General features: G+C 39.0%; 1 protein-coding gene across 10 annotated transcripts in view; it reads left to right on the top strand.

Annotated features, from left to right (window-relative positions):
- TBC1D1 (TBC1 domain family member 1) overlaps window positions 1-25,970 on the top strand; it is a 102,940-nt gene that overhangs the window by 58,274 nt on the left and 18,696 nt on the right. For 6 of the 10 annotated variants that reach the window (XM_069014288.1, XM_069014287.1, XM_069014286.1 and 3 more), the window contains 7 exons: window positions 1,223-1,351; window positions 3,413-3,499; window positions 4,583-4,872; window positions 6,556-6,684; window positions 9,017-9,136; window positions 10,305-10,444; window positions 22,883-23,068. In XM_069014288.1, the coding sequence (XP_068870389.1) occupies window positions 1,223-1,351; window positions 3,413-3,499; window positions 4,583-4,872; window positions 6,556-6,684; window positions 9,017-9,136; window positions 10,305-10,444; window positions 22,883-23,068 (1,081 nt within the window). Of the gene's footprint in view, window positions 1-1,222; window positions 1,352-3,412; window positions 3,500-4,582; window positions 4,873-6,525; window positions 6,685-9,016; window positions 9,137-10,304; window positions 10,445-22,882; window positions 23,069-25,970 lie in introns of all 10 variants that reach the window. The other 4 variants (XM_069014290.1, XM_069014297.1, XM_069014294.1 and 1 more) reach the window with 4 other exon arrangements.

Genomic DNA, 25,970 nt, shown 5'->3' with positions numbered 1-25,970 from the left:
AGAGGGCAATTGGAGGCACAAAAGGCAAAGATCACATGTTGAGATAAGAATAATTTACTGGAAATAGCAATGAGGTAAGAAAATGACCAGTAACAGTGACAATACTAGTCACAGAGGGTACAAGCAAAGAAATTATTCACACAGAATCCACCCCCCCAATAATAGACAGTACTGGAAGGCTCCCTCCTGAAACATTTTTCCGACTGGAAGGGGGCCATTCTCCCTGGAAGAGGGACCTTTTCCCCCTACCTCCAGCAATGACAGATGGTATAAAATACCCTTCAGGTCCCAGCCATGCCCCCTCCCAGCTACTGCAAAAATTAACCTTGTCCTGGCATAACCATGACAGAAGGCAAAAAGCAAATACATGAGCCTGTAACTTTGGCATACTGGAAACAGGAGGCTTTAAAATTATACCTAGAAAGGACAATTTGGTGGTGGTTATAATGTGCCATTCAGCTGCCCATGTGCTAATAATTGCACAGATCAAGCATTCAGATCTCTGAATTTAGGGACAAGTAGAGAGGGCTGTGGTGCCTGTCAGCTTCAAGATGAAACCCCCAAAATAGCATTGAAAACTGAGCTCTGGTTTCTACTGCAGGTGTTGGGCTTGGATGGTAATATTTGCATCATAATATAATTTTCCTGTTTGCTACATTAGTCTTCACCAGAACTAAAAATGGACTGAAATATTTATTTAAGAAGCAAAATTCTCAATTAACTGTTAGCTTTAAGGTGGAAATGTTTCTACTGGTGAAATATATAGAAGAGTTAGATTGTTACACATTTTCCTGGCCCTTAGAATGACCCATTTTACTATAATGGAGAAAGTTGACAGTTCCTGTTAATGGTGAGATTTTGATTAATTTCTTGGTTGAAGAGAAGGAAATCCATCAGAAATCTTTAATCTGCTACACTTAAACGTTTAGAATTTGTACAATTCTACAATGGCATTAAAGAAAATTTGTCAACAGAGCCATAAATCCCTATCAAAATGGCAATTCTTCTGAAGAAGGCTAGTTCACTCAACACATTTCCTTTAAGAGATTTCCTGTTCTTATTTTAGGATAGTTTGTTAAACTTCAGTACAGGTATCACTAGGCATGAAAGGCAGAGGACACCAGGAAAAATACTAATTCAGGTTACAGAAGTCTTCAGACTGTTCCCTGAGATTTCTCCATGCTATTGAGTATTTTGCATTTCTGTTTTTAAACACTTGCAGGCTTCACAACCTCTGGCTGAGAATGCTGTAAATGAAGGGTCCAGCAGTGCTCCAAGATTCAGATTAGATATGTTAAAGAACAAAGCAAAAAGATCTCTTACGGAATCCTTTGAAAGTATTTTATCACGTGTAAGTATCTTCATGTTTATTGTCTTTGAACATAATGTCATTGCTTTGTTTATTTGAGTGATAGAAAAGTCTTAATTGTTATCATTCCAGGCTGTAGCCCAAAGGTTATTAAAGTCACAGTGACAAAAACATTTGAGTGTACATTTTAGAAGACAAAAAAAGCAGGGCTTTGGTAGAGAGAATACCAAGTCCTGGATGAAGTGAACTGATTCCTAGATGAAAAAAGTGTGTATGTAGGCATTTAAAAAAATTAATATGAAATTGAACATGAGGATTTACGAGAAGCAACAGTTGTTTGATTTCTCTTTTGGATTTAGAAAACTAAAACAGTAATTAAAATTGTTCACTCCTCTTTACGTAGGAGGAAACTATTGAGGAACTGACTAAGCATTTCTAATGAGATGTGTTTATTAGTGGCATAGAACTTATGAATAGTGAGATATTTGAACTTTTAAATGCTGTAGATTATTTGAAGGTGAGGAATGTAAAAAATGGCACTAAGAACATGAAGGCATTTATGCAATATTACATCTGGTAAAATTCTCTGTAGACAGTGTCTGGAAATACTGATTTGTGGAAAAAACTTGAGCTTCTATGGGATAGTTAGTTAATTCTGTGATTCTGTGAAAATGTTTATCATGAAAAGATTGCTGAAATTAGCTGTTTAAAGTAAACAGCAGCAGTAATTAAATCAGATGTCAAGTTTAATCACAGTTTAAACCTACGGAGTGTCTTCTCAGTCAAATATACTTCATTTTGCACCTCATGAGAAAAGTCTGAGGAAAATAGTAGAAGGCTTGGAAAGACTTCTGCTTGACAAAGGATTAAAAAATCAGACCTTCTTCCTTAAAACAAAAGGGTTGTGACAGAATGCCAAATAAAAAATATTTAGGAACAGAAATTGGACATTCTCATTTGTAGTTGGCAAAAAGTTACGTTGAAGCAATACCTAGGACAATTTATCAGTTCACGGAGAAGCAACTTGTAGTGACAAAACTAGGTTTTTAAAGCTTGTTTCAGACATCATATCTAACCCATTTTCTTAAGACAAATAATAGCAAAAACATGGTTTTCCTGTTACAATTGTACATATAGAGATAATTTTTAGTTTCATATCTCCCCTCGTTACTTCCCAGACAGCATTTCTAGAATTCACCCTTATAAAATCCTGCTGCAGCTGTGCTCGGGATATGAAACATGATGTCAGTGTTGTTACATTAACTGTAGGACTGTTCTGATTTGTTTCAGTTTGTCCTGACTGGCATAAGCTGCCATCACATAAGCCCAGCTGTATATTGGTTGCATTTTCACTGTCATTGCTGTTTTGATGGAAATTCTTAATTTTGATCAGATCTGAAGCCAGAAGTTGTGGCTGAACTTCAAAGAGAGATAGTCACTGTTGTGAATAATGACAACATCTTATATTTTACCTGGAATAAAACTTCAGAGAACATGAGCTTTAACTTCAGAACTTTAAGAAATGATACCATTTAAGGTTAGGAAGATACAAGTTCCATAATTGTGTTAGCACATAAGAATTCATCATTAGGTTTTGTGATATTTTTCTTGTTTACACAACAGCATTACTCAAATGATACAAAAATATTGTTGACAGATTATAGAGAAATATTTATGCTTTCGGATTTGTAGGCACTAAAATGATAATACAAGAAATTATGGTTTGCTGTGTATTAAATTTATATGGGTTTAGTCCTTTGTAATAGACATCCTTTTCATTTCTCTGTATCTTTGTAAGTACCTAATACAGAAGGTACTTTAACAGTAGTTACAGTACATGTGAAATATGTAATTATGTACCTATCATGGAAAGCACATCATTGCCCATGAGAATTCCTTAATTCCACAGGATCCTTCAAGTTGTCAGAGACTATGTGAATGAAGCTCCTGTTTCCCTTTGGGGAAAAGGGTATTTTTAGTCATTTCAGGAAATTAAATTTGATGCTGTCTGTGAAAATCACAGATCCCAACTGTGCTACCCAAATCTCTTTGGTGTGCCCCATATATCATCATCTTAACTGCTGGTGTGCTTTATCTCTACAGGGCAGTAAAGCCAGAAGTCCGCTGGACAGTTCTGGTTCTGTGGATTTGGACAGCTCTGTGTCCAGTACCTTAAGCAGCACAAATAAAGTAAGTAAAGCCTGGGATAATTGTACATATTTAGGCACTTCAAAAAACATTCCCTGAAACATCTAATCAAGTATGAAATATGGTCAGATATGAAATGTTTCAAGTTACTTTCAAACTTCTCATTCTGTTCCCTGTGTTGTAAACCAGAGAAGTGCTATTGAATTAGAAATGCCTTGTACTGTATATAACATATATTTTGTATGAATATGCAAGTATATGCGAAATAAAATATTATATAACATCATCTGAATTTTACAACAGTGTGCAGCAAAACAAATGCTATAATGACCCTGCTGCCGATCCTAATCCGACTGGTCTTAGCCCTGAAAGTTCATACCATGACTGTATTCATAAGAAACATAAAACTGAAACAAGAAGTAGAGTAACTTTCCTGTTTGTGTGGTTAGAAAGCTTTTAGTCTGTATAAAACACTACAAATGAACAGCATAGAGGAAGCCAGTCTTCTTCCCTGGAGGCAGCATAACACTGCAGGCTTGGATATACAGCTATTGATTCTGCTGTAATGCCTGCTCACCTGCAGACTCCTGACTTCATGTAAACAAGGTTCTGCTCTTTCTGCTTATGTTTTTGAAAGAGTGACTGATTCTGCAGGAAACACACAAGGTGAGGAATAAGAAAATGCATGGCTTGGGATTGAAACAGGCATCTAGTCAATAGGCTGAAGTTCTTTGTGTGAATCTGAAGGTAGACAAGAGGAATATGATGTGATTAGATGGGGTGCTAAAGATACAGTACTCCGCAATGCCACTCTTTTCACTGTTAGCCAAACTCACCCTTTTGTTCTGACCTTATTTCTTCTGTGTTGTATTCAACATACTATCAAATACAATTACTCTCAAAATTACTCACAATTTTCTCTGCAAAATAAAGGCTCTGCTTTGTTGGCCGAAGTGATGAATAACAAAGACATAAAACATCAAACATCTTTCTTTGAGCTAGCTTGATAAAAATGTGCATGTTTGAATGGGTCTCTGTGGGATGTGAATAATGACATGGTACTGCAATCTCAAAGATGGATTCTAAGCCCACATATTGATAAAACCTTATTTCTTGCACTGCTAGGAGCCACCACTGTGTGAAAAGGAAAAAGACGGACTTCCTACGCTTCCTGCAGAAAACGCTGTCAAGACCAGTGGATCAGTGGGTGATCTCTGCAGTGACTCAGAGGATTTCTCTCTTGAGCAGTCTGTTATGCTGCCTCAGCAGAGCTTTCGGAGGCGAGCAAACACACTCAGTCATTTACCGACAGAGAGCCAGGAATCTCTGGGACCTGCCGAAACATCACCGTCTGTTTCTCAGAGGAAACTTATGAGGTATCACTCAGTGAGCACAGAGACTCCTCACAAAAGAAAGTAAGCCTTATTAAAAACAGGCTATGATTTTGTTTGTTGAGGGCATATTTGGGGATGATAATTACATACCAGGTATGTCCTCTTAACAGATAAGAGATGTGTCGCAGCAGTGTGTCACTCCTTGGAGGTTTGTAGGTATTCTCTTTAAAAACACCTTTAGCTCTGTGTGCTTCAGAGGGGAGAGAAGACGTGAAATGTGTAGTTCCACAGTACACGGCACAAAACTACTTGATTCGGTTGTATTTGTCCAAGCAATCATTTTTGTTATTTTGATCTGTGAGCAGTATAAGTAAATGCTACTTCTTGTTTTCTATTTACAGAGAAAAATCCAATAGCTTCTGTGATCTGAAAACCTTACTAGTTGGTGAATTCGTATGTAACTTTGAAATAGCCCACAAAAGTGACATAAAGTGCCTAGTTATTGGTAGATGTGGGGCTCCTGTCTAGCTTTTCAATGAGCCTATCTAGATTTTACTCACAAAAACAAACTACTACTTGCCTTAATATGAATATTTTTCAAGCTGTCCTCCTTCAAAGGCCTGCCTCTGCATCTCTAGTCCCCTCTTAACTTTATGGCAGTTTTCTCCCATCCTTCTATCTGGCTTTTTCCAATTACTGTTGAAACAGTTTGTCCATAGGCTTCTGTTTTACTGCCCAAACTGCTCGTTTTGCACAAATTATTAGGAAATCTCTATGTGTTCGAGGTCACTTTTTCCTGCAGGAGGCAGGGCAGTAAGCAAACATGCCTGAAGTGGATGATGACAGTGAACAGAAAGAGAATGTAATATTTGAAAGGAAACATAACCTGGATTGCCTTTTTGTCCCTTTTTTGAACCTTTTTAATTCTAAAGTGTTAGAATGTTTTTGTAGTGCAATTTAGGACTTGTTGATGGTCTGTCATCATCACAAGAGCTGACCTGGAGCTTGTAGCTTCTTGTTCAATCAGTTGTTATCTTACTATAGGTATGCAGCTAGAAATTAAGTATATTTTTTATTTCCTTGGTTGTATCTGTTTGGGTTTAGTTATGTAATTTTTAGTAAGGCCTGAATGTGCCTGTTCCCTCACATAACTCAAACCCAAAAGAAATCCCTATTGCTTCCATTTCATAGCAAATGTACAGAAACAGAGGAAATTGAAAACTTACAAGTATACTTAAAGTTCCCAAAAATCACGGGAATTATAGATTTTTAACAAGTCCTGTTTTATGGGTGTTTTTGAGTAGTTTACCTCAATTCAAAAATTGTTTTCAAAGTAGAACTAAATTCAGTTCATCCTGTAGCATTTCACTTGTCATTCATTGGAACTCTTGATCATATGCCTGACTTATCATAGAAATCAAGGGGAAGCACATATAAGGAAAAAGAAATTGGGGTGTTAGTGCCATTTTTTGGTAAGTTTTAATTTAGTCTGAAATGCCTTGCTGAAGCCTGTAAATGCGTATTTGGGACTTTGCTGATTGGGTTAAAAAAATGTGCGCATTCTTACAGTTAGGGCATTAACTGTGGAAAACATAGGAAATGTCTCATTTACATATGCCAGCTCCCTTTCAAAGAGAAGGGATTTCATTTTTTTTCCCCTCCTTTCCTTTCTTACTGTTTTGTTCTCTGTGCTACCTCAACTCCATCGCTCTGGTTGGAATCCCCACTATATGGTTTGAACGAATCTGTCGGCGAATCTAAAAGTTCTTCTGGTCAACTCGCTCGTTCTCCTACTCTAGCTCGTCTTAATCCCTCGGCTTCTTCACCCAACTTTTTTAAATATCTAAGGCATAATTCAAGTGGAGAACAAAGTGGGCATTTTGCACAAAAAAGGTGAGCTGGCACCTGCCAATAGTTTGGGGTAGGGTTTGTTCTCCTATGTCATTAATATGAATCTCTATAGTGTAAATAATTAAAATAATTTAATATAGACCAAAGGTGGTAGATTTTTATGGGAGAGGGAACTCTAATTGCTCCACTACTGAATGGAGAGCTGGTACTTACATAATTTATTGTTTCAATCAATAAAATTCTTTTAGACACTGGCTCTTTCTTTAGAGCCAGTTGCTCCAAAGCAATTTGTTGTTATGCAGCAGACAGCAGCACTCCTTAAATTGTGTGAGGGATAAGTTGCCAAGAACCCGTGAGCTCACTCTGTCCTTCCTGAAGCATTTGGTTCTGTCCTTTGTTGATGGTAACACAAAAGCATATTACTATTCTTTTGTGCCTGACATTAAAGACCCAGTTAACTAAAGGGGGCAAGAAGGTAGCAGGAGGATGGAGATCCGATAGGAAAAAAACCCACCACGTACAACCCCACCACCATCCCCACTCCTCATAAAACAAAAACCCAAGAACATATAAACGAAGACCCCGACCCATCAACCCATCATTTGTCTGGGTGGCTTGCAGCAGTATCAAATTATACTTTTCCATGCCTGCTTTCTTAGAATTAAAATATAGGGCAAGATCATTGAGAAAAGGACATTAACACTTTGTTTCCCTGAGAACCTGAAACTAAGTAGCTCCCTAGAAATCATGAACTGTGAAAGCCTTTCTTAACCCCTTGCGCTAAAACTGCTTATTTTAGCTCAAAAGGCTAATGAGACCAAATGTCCTCGGAAGCACTGTCAACAGTTACCGGCCATTTTTATTGCTGTTGCTGTTTATTGTTCATTTTTGTTCTCTCATGTTAAAGTTTCCTGTTTTCCCAAGGTGCTGATTTTTCTAAACCTGAGAAAATACTCAACTAAGGATGCTGTTTCACCAGTTTCTTCAGTTGTATTTGCTGAGTACTAACTAGCATCTCTTAATTCAGCTTTACCTCAGAAGTATGATATAGCTCAGGGCAGGAAATGTGAGTCTGCAGTATCTTCTTCACTCTTCAATTTAATAAGATTTACTTGAATTCTGAAGGTTAAATTCTCAAAGCAAATTTTTCCAAGTAGATTTGGTAATGATTCTGTACACACAGTTGCAACTTTTCCCTTCCTTTCCCTCTCTCTTAAGGATATACCATATTGAACATCTAAGCAACAAGACCGAAAATGGAAATTGATAGGGATGTCAAATGGGTTAATGAGTTTAAATCAATACAGTCAAGCTTCCCAATTCTGTAAGTGGAATTACCATGTAATTGTAATGGATTTACAATGTGATTGTAAGTGAACCCTGTTTGCAGGGCACACCATGCTACAGCCTTATCTTCTTTATCTCAATACCAGCAACTGAAGAACCTGCTTCACTCCATGCTAGTGATCATCCCAGAGTATTCTGCCCCCCCCCCCCCATTCCATTCACATCTTCAGGAAACTGTGTTAAATGCCATCCAGATATATCATTATGGTTTTTCAGAAACAATTGTTTCTTAAACTTACTTTTTCAGGAGTTAATTCTCCTACTCATGAGGTTTTGTGTACTCATCTGAGAGAAGGTATTCTAGTATCATCAGCCAAGTAGTTTTCTATATTTTCATTCCATGCAAAACCTTTTCATTATCTGAGTTGTTCTTACTTCCTTCTATTAACCTTCTTCTGAGTATGTTTCAGACTTGTTATTTTAAAATACAAGCAGAATTATGTTGGCCAGAAGAATGTTGATGAAATTTGATTAGTGCTCCTGTCTGTTGCATAAATAGAGCCACAATCCTGGATGATCAGTCAGAAGGCTTAGCTTTTAAGTTAAAAGTTCCAAGTTTGTCTGAATAAAACCCTGTTAATGCTTTACAAAATGGTTTTTGCCAAAGTCTTATTTTTCATTTGCCAACACAATGATTATCAGTGTCAGCTGTTCCTAATCTTTTCCCCCAGACTTAGTCAGTCATTGAAACTGCTATTTAAGAAAATGTGATAAAGTTGGAATTGGTTCTTACTAGATTAAAGGAATTTATTTGAAACATGCACTAAAAATCTTGGGATATAGCAAAGAATAATAACTTTACTGGAAGTACATTTATATACATTGGAACATTTTACTTTGCCCAAACAAATACATATCTCACAGTAGGACGTTGTTAGCAGTTTTAGTTTTGACTTTGATTTCCTTGATATTCAGACCTCCGGGATTTAGCTGCCTTTTGTTTGAAGCTTAGGAATGTGTATTATTTTTATTCTGTGGATTTATACTTCTTTGTTCTAAACTATACTTTTCCCAACTGCACTCTCAGCATCTCCTACCGTACTGCCTTAAGGAAAAAGCTTCATTCTTCCTCTTCTGTGCCAAATTTCTTAAAATTTCTGGCTCCTGTAGATGAAAATAACACCTCTGACTTTAGGAGCACAACAAGGTAGGGTTCTCTCTTAAAGCCTGGAGGTAAAACTGTGTTTTCAAAGATTTCTTTGTCTGAAGTGCTTCAAATGCTTCTTGCACTTGCAAAACCTGATTTGTGCAATGGTTCACTTGTGTGTATTCTGCATGTAATTGCTGTCAAAAGGATGAAGCTATCCCAGACTACTCTCCCATTAAGATTGCAGATCTTAGGCATTTTTGATGTTGCAATGTTCTTGCAACTTCCATCTATGTACTTCTGTGATTATTCCTGACAAAGGAGAGTTTTCAGTTAAGAAAATATATGATTCATCCTAAGCGATGTCAGTGTCCTCAAATTGGAAGGAAAGGATGACCTGTAAAATGCTCCCCCCTGTTGCTGCCAGAGCTATCTGGATTTCATTTATCCCTTTCAGCTTCTACAAAGACTCATGTAACCATTTAGCCAATGGCTAGAATAAAGCAATGAATAGTTTAGAGTTCTAACAGATGAAAGTTGTTAGTGGGATTTTTAATACGAAAACAGCATTGTTCTTCACTATTTCATTTTGTATTCTGAATAAAAACCTCTGTATGGCATGTGTGGATGACATCAAAGGAGTAATATCCAAGGTTCTTGGATGCTGTTCCCAAGTTTGTTGCATATTTCAGAGGTAGACTTGCTAACACAGAAGTTAAAAGTTTTTCTCCCAGTCTGTGTTGGGAGTGAATATATTGCATACTCAGTGCACAGAAGGTTGAAAGTTTAGTTGGTGTTTACAAAGCTCCTTGATGCGTACTGATAAAAGGCATCAGTAAGTCTTTGTGTCTCCTATGAATAATTGCTAGATTTTGTGGATGGCGTGTAAATAGTGTAATGGTAAAACTACATTATTGTGTATGTCTCTTTAATGTGTTCTGATTAATATACTGCTGCAAAGAGAACTGAAAATTAATTAAAACTGGAAAGAGTAGACTGTACAGAGCTGCCAGGCCCTCTTTGTGAACCTCAGTGCTGTTTGTAGCCATGTATAAGCCTCTGCCACAAAGCAGATTGCACCTTCCTAACACTGAGAGCTTGCCCCAGCATGTGCACAGCACACTGCACTCCCAAGACACTGGCTCATGTGTTCACTGAAGGCTGTGTCACTGTTCCTGGCAGATCCAGGTGACCTACTCACAAACTGTTCTGTGTTCTGCCCTTTTAGTGACTACGAATCCAAGCACGGCCAGCAGGCCCTTGATGCGGACAGCCCTGTACGGACTCGAAGGCATTCATGGAGGCAGCAGATATTCCTGCGAGTGGCCACCCCTCAGAAAGCGTGTGATTCTCCCAGCCGATACGATGGTAAAGCCTGGGTTTGTTTGCTTCCATGAGCTTACTCGTGCATGTTGTGTGTGAAGTGTGAATCATTGTGTCTGCCTAGGGGACGTATTTGCCTGGTGTTCTGTTTGTGCTGTCATTGCAGTTTACCACCTACTTTTTGGTAGTACCCAGCTCATTAGCTGTTGAGTTTTTACTCTTCAGCTTCATATGTAACATTGTTCCTGCTGTCTCATGTTAACTAGCCAGAGAAGAAATTATTTTTATGTGTACTATTTTAATGAGTCCTGGGGAAAAAAAAGCATCACCACGTATTGCACTGAAGAAAAGGTGGCGCTTCTATTTCATCTTTCCTTATTGGAGTATAGAACTACAGACTAGAAAACTCCAGGTGTACCAGCAGGAATTACATTTCTTTTATGATCTCAGTTGAGTTCTGTAGTGCATACTTTGTCCTCATGTATGCTGCTCCAGTGTGTGACATTTGCCTCTTGAGTCATAATTATCCACTGTTGCCATAATTATTTTGTGAAATTCTGTAGAGCTGAAGAACCACAGACTAGAAGAAAATCACTGCACATAAGCATGCAGGTGCATCACTTTGTGCATTCACTTTATGTAAGCCAGATTGTACAGTACATGCTGGGGCCAAGAATGCCTGAGAAAATCCTCTGGCTCACTAAAGTTTGAATTTCACAGCATGAGCTTTGTAAGCTATAACTTCTGACTTACCGCTAAGGCCATTGTATCAGAAATAAGAGAAAATGTAAGGAAACAGAAAGGAACAGTACCCTTATAGTAAATGTAGTAAAAAGTAACCATCCTAGTGTCACTGAGATGCTTTTCTTGCATCTTGAAGTGAGACCTTGGTTAACTGGAGTAGGCACATAACAGAAGTGTTTCTGTCATTAATGCACTGCTTGCAGTGCAATTTGACTGACAGTGAGGTAAGCTGCATAGGGGCACAGATGCCTCTCAAATTTAGTGTACTTCGAAGTGAAGTGCTCTCAGGAGCATGTTGTGTAAACATACATGTGAAATGCTCTGTTGTACTTAAAGGCATGTGAAGGGCTGTTCTATGAAACTACTGTTTTTACAGGTTTGATGCATCTCTCTGTGACTGGAAATGGTCTTACTTGTTTTTGAAAGCCACAAAACCTTCCCATACTAAAATCTACCTAAATGAAATCTACCTAAATTGCCTACCCAAGCATTTCCTCTGAGACATAATAGCTGCAAGATACAATCTTAACAACCTACAGCTGGGTAAGCAGAATAGTTGGAGAAACAAGAGTGGCCAAAATGGAAAACAGGATGTGCTATTAATAGGAGCAGCAATTTAAAATATTTGGCCTTTTTTCTTCATTAATTTTCTTTCTTTGTATTTGTTTCACTGTACATAATTTATGAACAGAAGAAAACTCAGAGTCAGCATGGTTTTTTAAATATTTAAAGCAAATACTGGGTTCTTCTGTTTGGACTTTTATGCATCTCCTGGAACATTTCTAGCAGTGAAGGATACTCACTTGTTATCCAGTCTGTAGCCTTAAAGAGAGCTGCTGTACAGCTGGTCTTAAACTGGACTCACCACCACAGTTAGCTAAGTAACCCCTCTAGTTCCAAATTAAATGTGATAAAAGTAAATACCTATCATTCATCATCTTGTTTTTCTTTCATGATCTGTCTTTTTTTAAGTCTTTTTCACTCTTTTTAGACTGATTTCCTTTAGTTTGTGCAAACAGCTGATGTATCACCAAAAGATTAATTTCAGCCAAATTGGACAGAGGGCAAAGAAGGTTTTAAAGATAACATGGTTTGTCATGTTCTGCAAAAGTAAGCATGAAGGGAGGGAAATAAGGGAACTTCTGTGATTTAGTGGGTTCCCTTTATAGACTCAGACTCCACTGACCAATTTCTCCCTTCAGGTGTTGTGGCCAACGCCCTACTCCAGGGTACTCTGCAGGAGAGGAGTAAGGAAAAAGCTGGGGAAGGGGTGTGTTTAAAAGCTAGTAAGTCAGTCAGCCAAGAGACCCAGATCTCTGTGACTTAGAGATGATACAGTTTTTTAAGTTTAGCCTAGGCTGCTTTACTAAACTTTGTATTAAAGGTAAAATCCACCAGGGTGCCTGAACTGTGCATTGCTTTGACCACATGTGGGCAGGCATTGTCAACAAAATGAAACTGCTCTGTGGCTGTAATTTCTCTTGTGTTGTAATGAGTAAATTGCACAGAAGAATGTACAAGCTATCACAAGAACCAGAGACAACTGTAAGCTTTATAGTCACAGAAAAACCTAGGCTCTGACATTTGTGATTACATTTGTATAGACAGGTAGTGAGCTGAATCTCAAGATCAATCATGTTCATTGCTTCTCTCTGTGTGGTTAACACAGCAGGATATGAAGGTGTATTTACTGAAAGTTTTAAAAAAATAAAGAAACTTCAGACAACTGGTACATAGCTTTTGCAGAAATTTTGATCTTACTCTTTTGAGGTAATGAACTTCATAAAAGTCTAGTATCCTGAGTTTCCACATGAAGCTTGAGCGGCTTGAACAGCACTGAAGTCCCACTGTCTTGCACTTCTGAATCCTTTAATTCTTTAGGAAGTGCTCATAAATAGTTTGAGTTAAACTTCATTTTCTGTAACTCAAGTGGAGCAAAATGTGTGCTGGCTCTGCCTTGGGAGTTGCGTCATGAATTACCAGGCAGAGAGCAGTTTGTTTTGCAGACACTATTATTTAAAAGCAATGATTTATGATACATGAAGGAGGGTGTTCAGTCCTAAATCAGTAGAAGAAAAATACTGCAAATAGATATGCTGGAAAGCCATTTTTTCTTGCCCGTTGAGATTCTTGTCTTGCCTGATGATTGGACTAATGTAGCCATGCTCAGCAAGGCAAGCACGCTGAGACAACACGAAGCCTTGTAGAGAAACCATTACTTTTGGTTGTTGTGGAAGCAGTGTCCCACATACACGCCCTTTTCCAGCCACCTCCTGCTTGTTGGTGCTGCCACTTTCCCTTTCCCACACTGTTTTCCCCTGCTTCTGTACATAACTTTACCATGAAGCACATCAGAGAACTATTATGCAGTTTGCTGCCCGGCAGGAGAGCCAGGTGATCCCTGGTGAGCCTGAAGATGAGGCTGGTCTCCAGTTTGTAGTTCTAGAAAGGATTTTCTGCATACCCATGCAGAAATGATCTGTAGAGACTTTTAATACTTTACAGCTGGTAGCTGGAGGATGGAGTGTTGAATTATGCTAGTTCCACTGTAGCTTGCTACGGTTCAAATTATCCAGCCCCAACTCCTGCTGTCAGCAGCTTCCCCTGGAATGGTTGTGATGCTGCAAGTGGTGTGGAGCACCAGGGGGCAGCGTTTCTCTCACTGGCACCTTCAGACACAGTGTCTCATCGGATATTTTTTCTGTTTATTTGTGGGAGTGTAATGAGTGTTGAATCCTGCAAAGTGGAGAGATGGAAAAAGGGAAGCACAATCTCCTAACAAGATGGATCGCACTTTGATCTGTTACAATACAATATTTATTTTGAAAGATGGTTTTCATCATTCTTTTTCTAAAGCTCTCTCTCTTACTCACTGTCTTAAACATTCTAAGTAATAAATGTGTTTCCTCAGTTATTTGATTTTTACCTTTATAACTCCCCACCGTACTTGCAGGCAGATGTTCCTACTTCTGTAGCATCATTCAAGAGCCACTTTGTTTTTGCAGTGTAAATGGTCTAGGACTCTTTAGTTCTCTCTTCACTGGTAAAAAGGTGAAGAGAACATCAACTCAGTGATAATTTTAAACCAGTTGAAGTATGAACACACTCAAAGGCCTTAATTTTCAGTTGGATCAGTTTTCTAGTCCCACTCACAGTATTACACAAGCAGTAGAGCAGGCAGAGGCGAGTGTCTGGAAGGTGAGGGTGGGTGCCCTTAACCTGCTCAGGAGCAGAACATCCTTGACTCAGTGTAGACTGATCACGAAAGTTCACCTTGCACTGCAGTGCAACAAGATATTCACGTACATGTATTCAGCATCTATAAATCTCTGTGCAGTGGACAATTTTCATACAGTTTTCACATATTGACTGTTCAGAATTGGTCATAGTAGGAGAGCTGTTTTGCAGATTGTCAGAAACTCCCACCACAGTCAAGTCAATTGCTGCATTTAAGGGGGATGTGGATAGTTTTTGAAGGAAGTAATGGGAAAATAGTGGTGCTTGTTGGAGCTTTCTTGGTGAGGCAGGTGTGTTGGAAGTAGACAACAAGATTTTTGTGAAAGCTGTGTCAGTTTTAGGTTGGAGAATGAGTGATTTGTTTTAAGGTGGGCAGTGTGTGATGAAGTAACCTGTTGAGCAGTGAAAGAAATTGAAATTCAGAGGAGTGAAATGCTTGGTATCACTTAGAAGTACTCAGAAAATAAATTCAAATTTAAAAATCAACTACATTTTATTTTATAGCTTGACTTGCAGAAAAAAAATGGTTTAGAAAGTACAAGTATCTCTGTACAGGAAAATGAACTTGATTCATTAATTGAAATTATTTGGGTCTCTGTCTGAGGCAAACTGTTCAATCCTAAGTGCTAAAAAAAAGTTTGAATATGAAGAGCTGTTCTTGAAATCAGCTGTAGTTAACACCTACCAATCTCTTTATGTGTTTTGTGGTGTAGACTATATCTCTTGATTATTTAAGCAAATTTTTTTAAAAATCATTTTGTAGTAGCGTTGCAAATACTATAAACTGTTGCTTTAGCATTCTGTGCTTAAAATGTTTATGGGGTGTAAATTATTTGTAATGTGTTTGCCAATACTGTGTTAGCGACAAAATTATTATTAATTAAAGCCAGTTGGTTATAATTGATTACTCAGTTCTGCCCCTTTCAGACCAAGTATGTGCTCTCAATCTTGATTTCTGGCACAGGAGTTTGGCTAGTAAGTAACCAGTAAGTACACGATTAATGTTTGATGGCTTCTGTGCCCATTGAAATAACAGGGCGTTCCTTTCTCGGGGATTGATAATATTAGCAAATGAGGTTAATTTGGAGGTAGTAAGTGCTTTTTAAGAAGTTCTTGGCTTTACAAGAAAAGCAAAGTCCAAAGCATCTTTCAGAGCTGATTGTAATCAACAGTGTTGAAATACACAATTTTTCAAGAATTCCTTATTCAGCCATTGCTTTAAGTTGTATGTCAGATTACAACTTGTTCCTTCTTGTGATTCTGTATCTGAAGCTTTCTGATTACAGAAGGCTCCTGGTCATTTTACCACATCTGGTTTTGAAGTTAAATATTCCAGGCAGCTATGTAAAATAATAGGAATATTTTATCTTTGGTTATAGAAGTTTGCATTCGTCTTTATTTCTGTGTGAAAGAAGGTGTTGCACTACCTGAATGGAAAATCTGAAGAGAACTAAGGATGTTGTTGATGTCTTTTCTTTTGGCAATTGAATCTTAAGTGACTGTGAAATTCTCTTGTTTGTTTGCTGAGCTGAATTTTGTAAAGTTCAAATTGCAACAAAGAAAAATAACATAATGCAGTAAATAAAAGGCCTAATGGATTCTTCTGTCCACATTCTTACCATATCTTGTCTGACTTTTTAACCCCAGAGCATGGATGTGACTGGTAAACACTGCATGTAGCGAGCCATGTGTAAACAATTCCTTAGTGCGGATGGTGTTAATGCATTATTATTGAGCCTCCTCCCTACCAGCCCTTCCTTTCTACTTGAAGTGTTGGAGTTTCTAGTCAAAGATGAATCTTCTTGTCTTGATTGTGATAGTTGAGGTTGGTTAGACTAAGTGCTTCTGAAAGAATGTTTTTTAAATTTATGCTTTTAGGTTGGTTCGTCATTTAAACCTTGTTTTATACTGAGGTGGATTGATAGGAAAATATTTGATAAACTAATTTTTTCTTAGTCTTTTACAAATGAAATATTCCTGTTCATATCACTTCCAGTCAGATATTGTCTGTTTTAATTACTACTGTGGTCATTCACCAGCTTTCCATGTACAGACTTTCTTTAGTGTGGTCCCTGGTAGTAATATATCATGATACTTCCTTCCTAATCTTTTGTACTTTGTTTTTTGTGTCATCTTTCCACATAAGAGTTTTGTGTAATTCATTTGTTGATCCTTTTGGAGTGTAGGGATACTTTGCACCTTAAGGTTGAAGCCATGTAAAGCCAACAGTGAGTATAAAAGAACGAATCAGCTGTACAAATTCCATCTCAGCCCATTGTTCCTACTGGCCTTGTCCTTTGTTGGGTATTATAAGTGGTGGAAGCATAAGAGGAATGCTTTTGAGGTACATATGGATGCACTAGAATATTTGAGCAACATTTCCATCTGGTTCATGAGCAGTGTCATCTACAGTTCAGTACCTTGCAGAAGTTCTCACAAGCCCAGGAAAGATGGTGGTTTTCCCAGTGAAGTGCAGTTTCTCAGAGAATGCTTGGATTTGACTCACAGACTTGTAAAATTTCATTGTGCAGAAGAATAGTTCTGAAGTGTAGTCCAAGAATGAACCTCAAATGGAAAACTACCATAAAATTACCATTTATCAAATATATTAATATTTATCGAGTCAACTTGCCAAATCCTGAACCTTAGAGAACAGAAGTGTGGTAGGCTTGTATGAGTAGCATGTATGGAGGTAGAATTCTATATGGAAGCTGCAGGAAAGGAAACAATATGTCTGAAAGGAGTTGGGGTCAGGTCAAACGTGGAATAGGAGTCAACAAAAGCTGACTAAGTTGGCAGGTGAACAGGGAAGCAGTATTTCAGTGTGTGCTGAAGCATTCAGATCCTGTTTAAGTGCACTTACTAATCCCATAAAAGTTCTGAAGGCTGCACATTGTTCGTACTTTAACACATGGCAGTTTGGTTCAGTGGAATGTGAGCTCCCAGTTACATGCAGTTGAATTGCTCTACTGTTTATTTTTGCTTTCTCTGCTATCCTCCAGATCCCTGGTGCATAACAATGGAATACTCAGTTCCTTGTTACAGTATTTTTGCTCTTCTCTGTTCTGGCTCTGGAAGCTGGGTGGCATGTCTCTCCATCACCTTGTATGTTCATGGACAGGGGTTAGTGCTGACTTACCAAATGTCTGAGTTTTTTATTTTGCTTTGAGGGATTGCCTTCAGGTTCCACCTTCCTCCCTCCCTTACCAGCCAAACAGCTGATGCAACTCTGCAGACTTCCGACAGGCCACCTGAGCAGTTAAACAGGTTCATTTTGCATTCTGCAAATCCTGCCTCATGCCAGTGTGCAGACAGGAAGGAAGGCAGCTTGTCAATGTGTTGCACTTATCAGAGTAGACTTTAGACTTTCTGTTAAATGTCCACAAATGATAAGAAGCAAAAGAAAAAATAGAAAAGGAGCTGCCATTTGGAAGGCAAAATCAATCCTAGGACTCTTCACAGAAGCATTAGAGGTAGGGTTGATAATCATAATTGTTCAGCTTATATAATTTTGTAACCTTTCAGTTTTCTTTTATAGCCTTAAGCATGATTTCTCTTAATGAATACTGATTTTATCAGATTAGTCAGCCACAGATGGGAAATTTTCAGCCTAAATGGAAGCAAGACCATGGTCTTCAGTAGTTAATGCTTTGCAGCAGTTCAGGTGCTGCCACAGTTTGATCACTGGAGGACGACAGGTGAGTAATGTCTCTGATAAACTTGTGAATTTGGTGCTTGAAGACCAATCCCTAAAATTTGTCCTGAGGAAGCGGGATGTATACACTAAAGACAGGAAGATTCTAGATGTTGAATGTGTTCATTCTTGCTTTAGGAATGCAATGTGTTTAATCCGTTTCCTTGCATGTGTTTTGCCAGCCTGGGGATTTTTTGGGTTTAGGGCTTTTTTTGCAAGTATGTAGCCATAAACTGTATCTGGACATAGTCTATTATTTTCTAACACACTAGTGCACATATACATACATAAAATCAGAATACACATCTGACTCTAAAAGAGATACATAAACCACTGGGAGGATGTATAGAAGAGACTTGTTTGCCCCAAGATGTGTCTGCATTCTGTAGTGGATGCTGTGAGAATGGAACGTGAATGTAAGGTGTGAATAGAGCACAGACAGCATACAGTAGATAAGGGGTTTCCTATCTGGATCACTTTTACTTTTTTGCATGGGTGTATGGTGACCATTTCTGTTGATTCCTCTTTCTTATGGTGTCAGTATTGTGTGCAGCCTTAGAGGAAATTAACAACTTCCCTTGAATATTGTCTTTTTATTTCTTTATTATTTTATTCAATCAAATGAAGTGAATTCTACCAGCATTATCCTTAACAGCATTTCCCTTTAAATATTTCTTAATATGCACTAAGGAAAATTGTGATCAAAGCTACTATATTTAGAAATTCTACATAAAAATGTACAGAACATTGTTGACAGTATAGCATGTGCATCCAAACCAACAATTGCATCAAAACCAGCAATCAAATCAAACAAAAATAATTTTCCTTTCATGGTCAGTATAAGTTGAGAATTACTGATTGTGTGTGCCTGCTGACATTTGCCTGTATCTCTTTTGTAATTGCAGATCTTAGCCCATTGAAGTCTTTCAGTTTACCTGTAAAGAAAAAAAATTAATGTTTCCCAGTTTCTTTTAATGAATACAATACAGTCTCTTCCTTGTATTGATACTTTTCATAACCAGCTATATTTCTGAGTGCACCTGTTGGTTTTTTTACTTTCTTTACAACAAATGGTGGTTGCCATTAAAGTGTCAAATATTTGACCATTGCTTAATTCTCATTCCCATGATGTTCATTGTTTTTTCAAATGCTGTAGATACCAGAAGTATGGGTATCCACACCTATATCCAGAGTGCAAGGTTGTAAAGGTTTAAATTGTTCTGCTAGCTGAATATGTTACACTTATTTTTATATGTATATTTTAGCCCTAAACTTTAACTGTGGTGGCAAGCAAATAAATGCGTAAGGAAGCGGGTAGTATTTGGACCCACTCTACTTCTCTCTGACTCTTTGAGAGGAGAAGATTGACAGTGGCAAGACTTAGAAAAGCAGAAGTGAACAGCTGTGAACATTTCCATTCTTAGTCATCTGAGCTCAGTTGTGCGAGTGCCTTCGAGCAAACAAGAAAAGAATAGCTGCATATGAACTGCGTGAGTTAAAGTATTGTGACAGTCTGAGCAGAACTTGAAGGGTGAAAACCTTCCTATTTTGTTAGTTTTGACGAGATGACATGATTTGTGTGTGTTTAATTTAAAATCTTTACCACCATGCTAGGCAATGATAAAGAAGTGGACCCCTGAGCTGCCATCAGAATAATTGCTTCAGGAATGCTCCTTCTGCAGGAGCTGTTTGAAATAGCACACACAGATGTACTTGTCCTTGGCTGGCGAGGCTGCGAATGGATTTCATCGCACTGACTTTAGAGCGTTGTCTGGCATGTATAGGTCAGGGTGTTGCAGCGGGGATACTGCAACACGCATATATCAAACCAGGAGTCCCGTGAAAAAGAAACAAATATATACGGACGGATTCTTGCTAGATGTTTCAGAGATGTTTATTTCCCCAGCCGCATGGCCGGGCTCTGCTGAGGGACTCTTACAGTCGGGGCCCGAGCTGCTTTGCCCGCGCAGGGGAACACAAACCAACCAATGGGGAACGAGGCTGAGCAGGGGCAGGGAAACCCCGTGCCTCCCTCAGGGCTACATGGCAGGGGAGGGACCCCAACATCTCACCCGTTTTATTTTAATAAAAGGAGAATGAAGACAATTGGATAAACATAACAAGAACAGTTTCAAAACAAAACAAGCCACCCTCCTGAGTCTTTAAATGTCCAAACAAATTCTGTGGAACATCTCAGGGCTGACAGAAGGGAGACAGAACTCTCTGGACATGCCTGTGGGGAAACTGAGGCAGGAGAGGGTTTAATTTCTTTCCTCCCCCTTTTCATCCCCCCATCGGCATCGGAAAGGGATTTTTGGGGAAACAATTGGCAAAGGCAGGGGTTTGTGAGGGAAACCATGGATGAAAAAACGGATTGGGAATAAACTGGGGATAGGGTAAACTTAGGAAAGGGTTCATATTGGGTATAGGGTAAAAGGGGAAATTAGGCTGTGGGTAGGGAAATTGCTGGAATGGATATTGTTTATAATTTTGTGCATAACGGCTGCCTTTGACGGGAATACCTCCAGGCCCAGTAACATTCGCTGCTTGTAAACCCTTCTTTCCTTGCACTATATCAAATTGAACAACTTCCCCATCTCCTACACTTTGCAGGTAATTTTTAGGGTTATTCCTTTTAATGGCAGTTCTATGGATGAATAAATCTTCCCCTGTATCATCTCGTGTTATAAATCCATAGTTGTTTTTCACATTGTACCATTTCACAGTTCCTGTGACTTTCGTTGCTAGAACGTCTCCTATCACGTGCTTGCGTGTCTGTCGTGGCTGCTGGTCCCGCGTGGCCGCCGCCTCGCCGACTCCGACGTCTCGGTCAGGCCCCCGCGCCGCGGCCGCTCTGCGCTCTCTGCACGGCCCCGCTCCAGCGCCTGTCTGGGCTCTGCACGGCTCCGCTCCGCAAACTCCACGCTGCTTTGAGAGCGGCCCCGTTTCGGCTCGGCGCTGCACTGCACAGCTTCTCGTGTCGCTGTGGAAACCGCCGCTTCTCCCTGCATAGGGCTCTCTGAGCCGTATGCACAGAGCGGGCTTCCACGCTGACCTCCGCTTCCTGGCTGCTCGTGGCCCACGGCACCCATGGCGCCTGCGGCATCGCTCCCTCACTCGCGGCCGCGTAGCCGGGGACCCCGAGACAGGGATGGGGTCCGCAGTAAGGCGCGCGCTCCCGAGGGGGCCGGGCACATCCAGCGCAGGCACCTCCGCTGGCACGGCTGCAGTCATACACTCCTGGGGTGGCCGCCACGCGGTCTCGGCCACGGGAGAAGTATGATCTTCTGCTTTAGGGGTAATGGGATCATACAGATGCTCCTGAAGAGCGTCACTGATTATAAAGGATCCACGGAGAGCTTCTATCGCTAGTCCATCCCTTAGCTTATCACAGATCTCGTTCCAGAAACACTCCTGAGAATATCCAGGAGGTTTGATATCAAAAAGTAAGTCTCGAGAAATATAGGGGAACTCTTTGAAAAGCCAGATAAAAAAGTGTTCAAGATCTCCCGGTTCCAATACTTTTTTGTTTTGTTGTTCAAGGATCCCTTTTACTTCTAGATACATTTTTTTCTGTGGCTCAGAGAGCCCCATTTCCCACGATTCTTCCATAGTCCAGATATGCAATAGCAAAACAAAACCAAGAAGAGGAATCCAAAGTTTCCAGGGTTTACTCACACAAATCAGTCACGGGGATCGTTCTGCTCGCAATCTTCCACCATATGTTGCAGCGGGGATACTGCATCAGGGAGCCATTTCATAGCCATTCCGGTTGGGTGAAGAAGTGCTGTTGCGATGGCCTTCTGTGTGGGATTTGGTAGGAAGAGATTGGTTGTTTTGACCATTTTTTAAAGCTGGTGAATTGAGTAACTTTTCTTCTAGATACAGGTTGTGTCAAAGACTACTGAGCCTCCAGAGAAGCTGTACAAAACAATTAAAATTAAGTGATGCTACAGCAGGTACTAAGAAAACAAAGTATAAGAGCTTGTGCTGCTTACATTGATTGTTTGATTTAAAGTGATGTTATACACCCTTCCCTAAAAATAAATAATTTTTCAATTTGCCTGGTAATGTTCACTTTCTTTTGTAATGTTTTCAGTCTTAGAATTACCTTGCATGCTTGACAAAATGATATATTTTGTGGTAGGCCAGCTGAAGCCGAAAGAAAAAGTTCAGAAGGTTATGATATGGTTAAAAATGAGAAGTGAAAACAAACATGTCTTAAGTGCCTGTCTCTTATAGGCGGCCTATTTACTTTAAGAAATGATAATCATCCCATTGTATGGCCTTAGGTGGTGGTGTGTTTGTGCAGCTAAGGGCGTGTATTTTCTTTGTTAAACACACTTTAGAGATTACTCTTCAAATTATGTGGGTGCTGTATTTGATTTTATCTGCTATTTGAGTCATGCCACATTTCAGCTGTAGGTTATGTTTTTGTAATTTCTCAGACTTGCCTTTTCCTTTCAACTCTCTACATGTCAAGTTGTAATTAGCAAGATGTGGTCTTGGTGTGTGGTACAATGTTTTTACCAGGTTATAGAAAAAATTATTCTAGGCTTTAGCATGCATGATTCTTATTGTGAAGCAGCATGTAAGTCTGCTTGAAACTGTCACTTGGGAAGCCTTGCTTGGTATTGCTACTTAATATCTATCTATCTATCTGTGTATCTAGATACAGATAGATATATGAGTTAGTGTATATATGCAGATGTGTGTGTGTTTGTATATATGTGCAGTCTTTCAAATTGTGTCCCTTCATTCACCTGTTCATGATATCCAAGTAGTTAACAACAGTTTCTTTTTTAAAGATTACTGTGAACTGGGAGATCTTCCACCCAGATCCCCATTGGAACCAGTGTGTGAAGATGGCCCCTTTGGGCCGGTGAAAGAAGAAAGGAAACGGTCACCCCATGAGCTTCGTGAGCTGTGGAAGAAAGCCATTATTCAGCAGATACTGCTCCTCAGAATGGAGAAAGAAAACCAGAAGTTACAAGGTTGGTGAAGTTCTTGGGTATTACACCCTACTGCAATACAAGTTCACCTTTTGGTTTTCTCTGTGGCTTTGGCAGTGGACTGCACCAAGCCTTAATGAAATGTTTTAGGAACATACAGGTAAATCAAATTAGCAACATCTCCCTCAGCACTCATTAGTGTAGGTGACAATGGATGATAGTTTTTTCATTACTTCACCTTATTATTTGTTTACTTGATCTGAAGTGACACTCTTAGGTTTACCATGGCTGAGGTTTATTAGGCTCGTGCCTAGAAGCTCTTGCAAGGAATTCATCATGATCAGTATCGTGAACTGAATTCTTTTCTACATTCACATCCGCAGGTCCTTATCTAAGTGTTGGTCATTACAACATTGTGTTTAGCCAGTCTTGAGGCTCAAAGGAAGTTCTGAAAGAGGTGGTTGTGGACTTGGAACTATGGGTGCCTGCAGTAGTACCCACACTGTGCAGGCAAGGTTTCTGTAGAGAAGTAATGACTTAGATCAGTCCAAAGGGTGATGAGAAGGAACTCAAGAAACTGTAATTTGCAATTGTTCTTAACCACAATTTTTCTGTGAATGACTGAGCTGCGACAAATCCATTTTGGTGGCAGTTTTTACATATAAAGAACAGCTGTTATGCAGAATCACAAGTGATTGCCTTTGAGAGCTGCTCCTTTGAAGATATGAGTGATGAGGACAGAAATGTTTATCTGGGTGATTTTAGGTGTTCAGGAAGGGAGTAGGCACCTGAACTCTCAAAAGGGGGAGGTACCTGGCATGAAAATGGCAATTCTTCATTTTCTTGTGTAAACTTGATGAAGGATTGACTTCCAAGAAGTGTGTAGAGAGAGGGCCCAGCTGTGTGAAAAGGTCAGTACACCAAACTTGAAATCCTTCTTTAAACTCAGGCTAAGACACATGGCTGGAAAGACAAAACACCTCTTGAATATTGGCTATGGCCTGCCAAAGCACTTGGCCCACCTGTAGGCTGTTTGCACCCGGCAGTATAGCTCTTCTGTTTCAACCCTGTCTGAAGAACACCTGACACCCGAGTTTCCTAAGAACCCCACAGGTGACAAGCATGTTCCCAGCAATGTACTAGCTAATCCAGTAAAATAAAATATGGCTATGGATACCAAATATACAGAGTCCTTGGCCAGAGGCTGAGACCATCTGGAGAAGAGATACTGAGAGAAATTATTTATACAATGTCTTCAAGCTTAGAACAGTGCTGTTGTAAATGAGCTTCTGTAACGTTTTAATGGCATTTAGTAATAAATTTTCTCTGCATTGTGTATTTATACTCCTGATATTTTTAAAATTTCTCTTTTATTCCAATTATCTGAATCTACAGCCTGCAGTCAAATTTTTGGCAAGTGCAGGTCATTAAATATCCATACACATTTTAGTAAGTTTACCTAGGTGCTCCAGTTTTGTCTGCCCAAAAGAAAAAATTGCAAAACCATCACAGATACATTAAGATGAGCATGTCTAAAAAGCCAGTTAGTGAATGAATGAGGTGGGTGTTGGCAGAACTGAAGGCCCAGCTGTGCTGTACGCCCTGAAGGGTGAGGAAGTTGTCCTAGGTAGCTGCTGCATGAAGAGCTCAGATGGTGAGACTACTTGAAAACAACAGATGACTGTGCTGCAGCGAGCACAGCATCTTTACTAGTTGCGCTTATGTGTGATATTGGGAATTATTTAGAATTAGTATCTAGTATCTAAATAAGCTTGTTGATAAAGGCATTTTCTCCCCTCAGTCCTCAAGTCACATTTTTGCACATAGCATACAAAGACTGAATATAAAGCAGAAAAGTCTTGAGAAGTTGCCAAGCACCAGAAAACATTTGTTTGCGGAAGATGAAACATTAAAAGATTTCTCTGAGTTCATTTTCAATTAGGCTGAAATTTAAATGCCCTTTTTTTAGTTATATTCATACAATACCATCTGTGTTTTGTGGGTTTTTAATATTCTGATTTATAAATATGTTGGTTTTGACCTGACAAAAATGTGAAGAAGTTGAAAAATAGTTTAGATAGACTGAATCACTTTCAGTGTGGATAGGCAGCTATAATTGTATTTCATGGATCTGGAGTTAATCACTGAATTAAAAATTAAATACTCTGAGATCCGAATCTTGCAAACACTTAGGTAATCTCATAACTCACATGAATAACCTCATTGAATAAAGTCATTCACATATGAAAGCAACTACAGGATGAGGAGGTATACTTCCCAGATATAAACAGTTCTATTCTTTCTCAGTTTCTAAAATCTAGAAGCTTGTGTAGTCAGTGGGAGTACAGGACAAGATAACCCTTTGTGACTCCCAGAATTCAATGATCTAAAAAACCTTAATTGCAAATACAGCTCTCAGAACAAGTTGAGTTTAGTGTCTTGATAGTGTCATTATGCAATGTAAATTTCAGGCAATCTTTAACTGTTTAGTAAATTTATATAAAGGAGTTGAAAATACAAATAATAGAGTTAAACTATCAAAAGATAATATAATAACATTTTCACATAGATTGTCTCAAGACTGAAATGGATAGGAGTGATTCTGTGAATTCATAAGTGAAATCCTCCAAAGTAGCAAACGGCTTATGATATATGGCAGAATGTCCTCAAAATACGAGTATCTTGTTACCATTACAGTAATGCATCATCACAACAAAGAAGTACTGACATCATGGCAAATTAATTAATAAACTTGATCACTTTATGATACACTATTTCATAAATTGTGTTATTTGTAGGAGAATTATTTTTTAACTTTTGTTTAATACTATAGAACCTTTCCAGACTTCTATATATTTTGAACTTTTGCTCTGCTCATTTTTTGCAAGTAGAGAGCTGCTCTTGTCCTGGAACTAGGTGCATTGAGTACTCAGCCACATTACAG

The sequence above is a fragment of the Aphelocoma coerulescens genome, chromosome 4 (genome assembly GCF_041296385.1).
Source record: "Aphelocoma coerulescens isolate FSJ_1873_10779 chromosome 4, UR_Acoe_1.0, whole genome shotgun sequence".
Lineage (NCBI taxonomy): Eukaryota > Metazoa > Chordata > Aves > Passeriformes > Corvidae > Aphelocoma > Aphelocoma coerulescens.
The sequence above is the reverse complement of the archived record's forward strand: the minus strand, read 5'-3'. Positions and strand labels throughout refer to the sequence as shown.